Below are 9,910 nucleotides of genomic sequence, written 5' to 3'. Positions count from 1 at the left end.
GTCCACTAGGAGGTTGATATTACAATTATCTTCTTCCGGACAAACCAAGCTTAGAGGCCGTGTTGCATCCGGCGACAGAAACCAAGGAGTGATCCACTGCATTCCTGCACTTATGTCATAATAAGCGATAAAAACAAGACAAATTCTTCATTACTTATAACTTTGAGACTTTCTAATTTTGTGTATCAAATTAGTAAAATATTTCTTATATTCCTTCTTGTCTATTCCCAATAAACCTACTTCCTTCTTTTTCTGGTAGCTGGTCTGTCCTTAATGCAGCTGGTAGATAGTATGTGCATCATTCAAAGTAACTTGCAGTTAATGCACATTTCGGGCCGCTCAAAATTATTTCCTATTCTCGTCGCGATCACAAAAGATCCCAAAAACAAATAGTGGATTTTGGATTACCAGAAGTTACCAGGAGTACATTGAATGATGATTTGTTACTCCCAGACATTAGTATCTACTAATTCTCTGTACAATTTCAGCTCTTCTGGATCAGTAATAGAATTGAAACCCGGCCTGTTTCGCCCAAGCTCATGCTATTAGATATCCGATAATGGTCGATTTTTTAGATTAGCGCTATTAAAAGAATTATTCTGACATTACAGTATAAGTCCTAGTATAACCTACCTGAAATGCGATTCGCCAATAAATAATCGTTTAATAAAAATATTGCATGCATGTCATGATCGTTCGCAAGCAAAGATTCTACGATGTTCTTAGCAGTTCCGGTTTCATCGTTCGTTTGCAGTTCGCGTGAAGTTTTTTCAATCCATTTGATGGAGTTGTCAGTGAACACACTTTGGACTATTTTGTGAACAACAGTTAGCAGCTGCCGCAGGCTTTCACGTGCTTGGTTGCAAAACTGGGCATAATGCAAATTACTGTCTTTTTAGTATACCGGTCTTGTTGCATAGCCCCGGAGTAAAAGCTCTGTCTTATTCAAACAGCTAGCTACCAATGATGGCATGGGCATCTATTGAAACATTTATCACCATAAAGTAAAACAGTATAAAGCACTATTTACATCTATCCGATCCGATTCATTGACGGTTCAGTACCGTGCATGGACACCAATATTTTTTCATACACATCAAATGCGAGCATTCACACTTGTCCGGCACGGTACTGAATCGAACCGGAAAGCTGTATATATGGCTGGACTTCCGCTAAAAAATTGTTTTGCTGCGTGCTTGATGGTAAATATTACATGCAGATGGAATTGTGGAAGAATATACTTTTATTACAATGAACGTTTCATTGAAAACTCACCTTTCATAGAACATGCTACGAAACAATTTGGAAGCTATCCCGATCAGAAAGAAATAACAAAATTATAACAGACTGTGTTACTTTGTTATCATAACAAGTTGTGTTATAACTCTGGTCTCGTTAGTTGGTAAAATAACAGAAAACATAACAGAAATTCTTCTAGTATATATCAAAATTATAACAACCTGTGATAGGCTTCTATCAGAATTATAACAAATTTTGTTAGGTTCTCCCTCGGCAAATATAGCTTGTATTACCTATTGTATAGTATCAACAAATTTAGCGTGCAGGTCTAAAAATAGAATAGAATAGAAAAATATAGCATACATTAAGGCGTTTTCGTTTGGAAGCAAAAAGCTTCTTGTAGCAAAAGCTTTTTATAGTTTGGTCAAATGATTGCATACATGCTGGCTGATTGTTATTACGAATATATGACACGCTGATGGTTATTTGTGGATTATAAGCGATTTGAACCTGGGTATTCTGAGTTTTATGTGGATGCTTCCTGCATGAACCAACGACGTTGCTTTCGACTGATGTTTAATGTTAGCATAATATTCCTCGCATCCGTCAAGGGCAAAACGATTATAGATGCATCTTGTTTCCAGAACGCACACATTGAACTTTGCCAAAGCCTAAGGACTGTTTGTTTTCCTTGTGTCATACGCTTTGTTTTCATGCAGTTTTACTCACTACTACAGCTGCCTATATTACGATAGACTGAATAGCTTTATAGTATCTTTGCAGATTAGGAAAGTGGGGCTATTTTTAGATTCTGAATAGTGCACTTCGGCGCTTCTCTTGTACGTTATCATGTTTTACACGATTTATAGTAATAATGTCGATGCGATATGGTAACATTGAACGGATAATTTACATACATTATTTAACGGAGAATACGACAAATGTTATTTATGATTCCGAATAGATTCAAAGAAACAAATATCAAAGTTTTGAGGTTTGCATTTTGAGATTTCAAGAAAAGTCGCTTTTGAGGTTTTGTTATTAGCACTTTTAATATGGGGAAGATTAAGCAAACCAGTATAATTATCTCAACCAACCAATAAATTCCTAGAAATACTAATCTTTTACGGTAGGGCAATGTATCAACTGCGAATATTATAACAGATAATCAGAAAATTCGAGCAATTGTTGAGGACTCTTCGGTGTGGCGAATTCTAGAATAGTTCATGTTTTTCTAAAATACATTTTCCATTCTAAATTTTATTTTATTTTAAGAAGAATTATTCAATGCTTTTACCTTTATTTTATTTAGCTATTTCAAGCATTATTTAAAACACATTTAAATTGTAACAGCGAACAATAATACCAGCTGGGATATGTATATAATCATATTTCTAGGCAATTTTGAAATATTAATAGCTTTATGCAGCATACTCACAAATATTAATCTTTCAACAATTTGAACAGGTCGCCTTATTTTTTTAACTATCTACAAAATGAATCAAGTATCTTGACTATTACGAAAATTTGTCAGCTCGATGATTTTTAAAAGGAACGAAAACCATCGAATACAGCGGAAACATTAGAACATTGCGCATTCAAAGCAATTGTTAGTTCAACCGTAAAATGTCAAAGTTATCTTACATGGAATGAAAAGATACAACAATCAAGTAAATTCAAACATTTTTTTGCGGGGCTTAAATAAAAAAATTGCAATGCTTTGGTAATTCGCAAAACGCACAAACTGGACAATTTTAATTGTTTATGAAAAACCCGCATAAATTGGAGAAATCGGACTGAAGATCCTCGAAGATCCTCAAAATATATAACGATATTGTAGATATCAGTATACATCAGAAAGTTTTTTAGCTCTGAAAATTCGTTTTCGCAATATGCATATCGATTAAAAGAAAATTAATTATATAACCATTTGACTACACCATAACAAATAAAAATGCTTTTTTATTTCAATTCGCGTTTTATTATTTCATCTGGAGTGCTCGATACTTCCTGCATCTTTTTCAAAATAAGTTTTATATGAAAATTATAATCTTTAGAATATCTTGATGATAACTTTACGATTCCAAAACTTTTTGAATAAAGGCATTGAAATCATTAGCCCCATATTCGAAATTGTGTGTCAGACGAGTGTCTCAGAAAATAAATAATCTGTTAATCAAAATGCAACCAAGTAAGTCGAACACCTTACTGACAAGTTTTCCGACCACTTACATCTAAAACTTCGAAAATTTGCTTTAAAAAGTTGAATAACGACGCATGAAAAGAAACTTCAGCGTATTAGTAAATAGACGGTCATTTGTGTAATGTAACAATCATTCACAGTTGATTGATTGATTTGTTTATTGGGGCTTTAACCAAATGGTCATTTGCCCGCTTTACAGTTTACCGTTAGCGTTCAAAGATAATTGTGAAAGAACATATGTTTAACTTATTATAACATCATCGTTATATGCGTACATTAATATCATATTAGCAGTCCAGTGATATCACCAGAAGATATAATCTTGATGTATGTTTGGTTGCCTTGCTGATTGGGATATCACAAAGATAACACAATGAGTAATAAATATCAACATGAAATATAAATTTGATAGCTTTCTGTTATGTCGTTCTGATCGGGGTAGCAGATACCTGATTCCGACGTCAAGCCAACTTGACAAGTCTTGACACTTGACGTCTTGAACGCAAAAACTATGCCACTGTTTAAGTTCCAAAAAAATCATTCCGATTCTGACGTCGAAAATGTAAAATTCAAAATGGCGGATCCAATATAGCGACTGTGCTTAGCTAAATTTCTTATTTTTTATATTGGACGAAAACATCTTACAAAGGGGTTTTCGGGATCGCTGATTCTGGTTTTGACATCAGAATCGTAATCAGCGATCCCAAAAACTCTCTTATATCGAGTTTTATGCTCATTGTAACAAAATTCGCAAATTTCGTAAAAAAATAGCTGCCACTGTGTAGCCGCCATTTTGAATTTTCAAATTCTGTTATCAGAATCGTAATCAGCGACCTCAAAAACCACATAATCTATTTTTATGATAGTTGAGAAGTTATCCCTGTGTCTCAGAATCTTTTATAAGCCAACATAATAATAAACTCCATTTTTGTATATTTTGATAATTTTTTTTCGAAAAAGCTGACCTGCGAAAAAATCTGCAAAAAATCTATTATTTAGTTCAATGTTTGAGATACTTGCAAACAAATTTGTAAATCTCTAGGACTTTTAGTTCAGACACAGCCGAATTTATTGTAAAAAAACGAGATTTTGGAGTTTTAATTGTTTCTAACTAATAAGTAATTAACAAATTCACATAATTTTTCGTGCTAGTTGTACTCCTTATATCCCTAAGAGTTGATTAAAAGAAAGAATTCGCATTAATATGTCATCGCTAACTAGAAATCCAACAAAAACGAGAAGTAGGTGGGACGTATACGTCCCACTGCGTCGCAAAGGGTTAACTTGATGTTTTTCGGAGTGATTGCTTGGCCGTTCTATATGAACTGTCGATAAAAACTACATACCGGAAATTGGAAGGTGTTCCACGAGTTCCAGATAAATTTCCTAGAATTGATTTTGTTTGAACTTTATTGAATCACTTTCTCTTAAATTAACTACGAATTTGGAAGGCTGGGATTTCCATCAAATTCCGAATGATAGAATTCCTAATTTTGTTATTATAACTAATTCAATATCATGCGTAACATTTCCAAATCTTCAAACTTTTAGCTACACTGTTTTCCGAACAGGCAATTTCTTTTCAAAAACGTCATTGAAAGACCTGATCAGCTTTTTGATTAGTTTTTTCGAACATCCGTGGGAGATTTAGAAATGGAAGCCTTTCTTATCTTTTATCAATTCAATGACTGTCGAATCAACGCCACTTAGACTGACATTTCTTAAACATTTACGTTAAAATGTTCGTCTAAATGTAATGTAACAGGATCGTCTCACGGTATTGGAAATATTTTCAAATGGAAAAATCCAATCCAACAAAACATTTCGAATGACTGTAAGGAAGAATATTTCCATCTACTGAGAACCACTTACATTAAATCCGATGACAAATTTGGTTCGTTAAGATCGTACCAATGGAAAATATTATTTACTGCCGGCAGGAAAGAATCAAAATCATTATTACACCACGCGGGCCCAGCACCTTGTACTAGCTCGGGGCTCACGAATATGCGAACACGGATTGCACTGCAAAAAGCTTCTTTTCAGCTCGAGATTTTCCTTCTTTGCGCCACCCCCAGTCCAACCAATCGACAGCATGTTAGCCGATTCGGTGGACAGCATAAACCGGACAATTCTTGGCGGTAGGGCAGGCAGCAGCCCACAACCTACACTTTCGTGCCAACTCTGGATCACAGTAAAAGTGGTTGTGGTGTTGCATGTATGTGCATTACCCCTTCAACACAACACCATCGTAAAATTAACCCCTTCTGAAAAGCTTTCTGCAGCTGGTGTGCTTTTACCTTCGCGCGGTGGCTCGACACCGGTAGCTCAATGAATAGCTAAATGGAGCCCCAGCGTCACAATACCAAGAATCCAGGGTATAAAAGAAGCTAGCTGACTCAGCTAAGATCATAGTTTAAACCGTTCGTTCTTCAACACAGACCTCCTGCACAAATTCAACAATCAACCTTCTTTTCAAAATGTTCAAATTGGTAAGAACTGATCCTGTGTTATAAAAAAAAAATTTTGATCATTCGAATCCTATCCGTCCATTCCAGGTGGTGTTGTCGACATTGATTGCCCTAGCAGCTGCCCGTCCCGGATACAGTTATGCCCCACTGGCCTACCACGCACCGACTCTAATTGCCAAGCCAGAGATTTACTACGAAAAGAGCATCATCGAGGAACCGGCGGTCGCACATGTCGGCACCGTTGTGAAACACATCCCGACAGCCGTTTCCCACCAGAGCTCGACCGTTGTGCATAGTTCGGCCAAGTATGCCGAACCGATCTACGCGCCAACTGTGAAGCATACCGTCGTTTCGACTCCGGTTATCAAGACCGCTTACCATGCATACCCGTCCTACAGCTATGCCTTTGCTCCGGCGTTACATTATGGACATGGACACTACTGAAACTGACCGGCGAGGAAGCGCTCAGAACCAGGATGAATGCGGACCAACGGGATGTTACGTGATATGTAAATTATTTGTATTCCAAGATGCCATCGGCGGCTAGCTGCCGGCCGTTGCCGAATATGGTGTATGCTGAATGTTCAAAACGTTTGCGGTGTTCCTGACTGACCGACGACGGGCAGATCAAGCTTCTTTTGTTCACTTTGATTGTTGGTGAAAGATGAGAAGATTGATTGGAAAGCTGCGAATAAAAGTGAGCCAAAAAGTTGAGTTGAGATGTTTTCATTTATCTACTATACTGGCCATGATCGCAAATCAGTCCCATAAAGATAGGAAATCCCAAAGAAAACGATACATATATGCGATCATGGACAGTATATATATAGAGAACAACACCGTATTACTGCTTCATGTTCCAGTAGAAATTAATTGTTGGAATTTAATCGAACTATATGGTTAGTGCAATATAGCGCACGATACGGCTAACCTAATCCAGAATATAGCATTTACTAGTGGTTGGACCTGTTTTATCATGCCGGTTACTATCTACGGTAAACTGGGTGTGAAGATATATGGGAGTTCAGAGAAAGGAAATTAAGTTGGTTCAATTAGAGGTCCGAGACTGTTCATATATAGTTGAAGGCATTAGTATCTTGGTCGATTGTAATAACTCAAAATACAGGGTGTTTGGTTCATGGTTAAGAATCTCTCGGGTGGTGATAGACTGTCATATTTGGAGAAAAAAAATTGTTCTACATATACCATCAAATCTCAACCGTTACAAAGTTATTGAACTTTTTGTGTTAAAAACTTATTTGTCTTAAAATACCTCTAACTCAAAAAGTATACTTTTTATTTCAAATATTTTAGGTCCACTGGGAAGGTGAGAAATCGCATTGAGTGATGCCATCACATGTTTCAGCTAATGAGCTTAAGTAGCCTTTTCAAAGTAATTTATTGAAAATTAAACATTTTTAATCGATTTTTCGTTCATTTCTTGAAAATCCTAATAGTTAACCTCATCATTTTAATAATCCAGATTGTTAGTCTTGATGAGTTGCATAATTCGTTTTTTGACATGATACACTTACCTTTTCTTATTTTCATGAGTTTGGGTTATTTAACTTGGATATTTTTTATCTCATTTTCACTAATAACAGCTCTAATTGAAAAAGTATGGTACTTATTGTATTATTTTTCTTTTTATTCGAAAGCCAGGAAAATTTTACAGAGAAAAATGTATTAATACCTTTCAGTTAAGTGAATTTAGTATTCTTTTAAAAGTAAATTAGTTTAAAGTTAGTGCTATTATTAGCATTTTCGTTAATTTTCTTAAAATTGTAAATAATAAACATCACCATTATTATCATCAAAATAATGCATTACAGCAAGTTCTACAGTTCTTTCTTAGATTCCATCCAATTATCTCTTTTGGTTTCGACGCAAAATCGTTTTTATCACATCGTTTCATATGCAAAAATAACGATTTAGAACCCACTACATTTGTGGTGAGGTCATGCTGTGTTAACTATTAAATTGCAGTGAAATGAAAAGCGATAGGGATAAAGTGTCAAATAACAAGTTATAGAGAACATTAAGGGGCTTCAAATGAACAAGAGTAACGATAAATTTTGTTGATTAATAATTAGAATAATTAAAAAACTCTCAAAAAAAACACAAATTATTAGATATTTCGTTAGTAAAAAATCATTTAGTACACTTAACTAAAAGATATTTGTACATACACTGATAGGACATTTTCTCAGCTTTCCAATGAAATCTTGTAAATAACGATATAAAGCATATTTTTAGATTAGAGTCTTTTAAGCACTTGCAAGTCGGTTACAGGAAAAGTATAGTAATGAAATTACAAAGAAATGAGAAGAGATAGGAATATGATATCCAAGAACAAATTATGAATTGTCCTAAAACCCAACTTTTGGATAATAGATATTGCTATAATCATACTTCATTATTTCGAGAAACCTCCTCAAAAACACTAACTTTTAACTACTTTACAGCTAAAAGGTAATTAAAACTAATTAACTAAAAGATATGAGAACATCGTTCATAGGAAATTTTCTCACCTTTCTAATGGAACTAAAACATTTAAAATACAAAGTATACTTTTAAAGTTAGAGGTATTTTAAGACAAATAAGTTTTTTACACAAAAAGTTCAATAACTCTGTAACGGTTGAGATTTGAGGGTATGTGTTGAACAATTTTTTTCTCCAAATATGACAGTCTATCACCCCTCGAGAGATTCTTAACCATGAACTGAATATTCGAAATGTATCTGGTTACGTTCTTTTGAAGGAAAGGCTATGTCTGCAAATTGAACCAGTCCGTTTCTTTTTGTTAACTGGTTTTGTTATGGATCAAAATATTAATTATCTTTTAGATAAATCGTTCAGCTCACACCTTTGTGGGGGTATGAGGTGGGACCATCATCATCATCATCATCATCAACCAAACACCCTGTATGTTTGCCTTTCTTATGTAAAAATGTTATGCAATCGATCCTAGATTCGACTTTTTAACGTTGGCCGGATGGTCGAGGTTCGTATACCATTCGATTCAGTTCGTTGATATCGGAAAGAGGCTGTGTGTGTAAATGAATGCATGTGTGTATATGTATGTGTATATGCGTAAAAATCCCATTTTTGCCAGAGATGGTTAGACCGTCATGGTATAATTCGGGTTTCTTCAAGAGAAGACTCTAATTTCTACAATTGTCAAGAATTAAAGTATTGATCAAAAATAGTGTGGAAGGCGGGAGTAGGGGGAGGATTGCTTCTCTAATCTTCCAGGCCTTCACATCACATGATTTGGTATTCTTAGTATGTATAACAAACATAAATATGTGACACAAGGTGCTAAAATCCTGTCAATCCTATTTTTCATTGGCATGTCTGCTCTAAACATATCACCAAGGAACCGTTTATAAATAATGTCGCGTATTTATAGTTGGTAAAGAGCGTGACGCAACATTCATAACCGAGATAAAAACTAAAAATAAAACGAAAAATTTGGAATATGCTTGAAGTGGAAGGACTTTTTTTTCTTGCGAGTCATGGTTTATGAATGGCCCCATAAAAACAATAATCCATAACGAATACGTGACATAAACCTTCCTGATATAGCCCTTCCCCTTTAATCATATTCCAAACATTAACATCGATGACAGAGCAGTGGGATTAAGGCCAAATTCCGTCTGGGGCGTGAAAAACTGAGAAGCAACATCAATTTAGGCACAGAGAACAGACGACCATCTCAAGCATAAAAGTTTAGCAAAAAAAAATTACGACACTTTCAAAGGTAATTGTGATGTTACCCCCAGAGGTGGTTCTGTCGTTACTCCGGTTAATGTGTGAGTTTTACTGAATTGACAGTGGACCACTCAATTGATATCCAAGTGATCGTCATAATTATAATGGAATATGCCAATATGGTGAGTGTAGTGTACTAGGGGGTATTGGTTTAAATGGCAAAACAATCAATTTAAACTTGTTTGTTCGAACCTGGATGTCTGTTTTCTGAGATTTAGTTGTA

General features: G+C 35.2%; 1 protein-coding gene across 1 annotated transcript; it reads left to right on the top strand.

The window, feature by feature from the left end:
* Window positions 1-5,868: 5,868 nt before the first annotated feature.
* LOC131689724 (retinin-like) lies at window positions 5,869-6,627 on the top strand. Its single transcript, XM_058975013.1, has 2 exons — window positions 5,869-5,934; window positions 6,001-6,627. The coding sequence occupies exons 1-2, from the start codon at window positions 5,923-5,925 to the stop codon at window positions 6,355-6,357; spliced, it is 369 nt and encodes a 122-aa protein (XP_058830996.1). The 5' UTR covers window positions 5,869-5,922; the 3' UTR covers window positions 6,358-6,627.
* Window positions 6,628-9,910: the final 3,283 nt, after the last annotated feature.

This window comes from Topomyia yanbarensis, chromosome 3 (assembly GCF_030247195.1).
Source record: "Topomyia yanbarensis strain Yona2022 chromosome 3, ASM3024719v1, whole genome shotgun sequence".
NCBI classification, from domain to species: domain Eukaryota; kingdom Metazoa; phylum Arthropoda; class Insecta; order Diptera; family Culicidae; genus Topomyia; species Topomyia yanbarensis.
The sequence above is the reverse complement of the archived record's forward strand: the minus strand, read 5'-3'. Positions and strand labels throughout refer to the sequence as shown.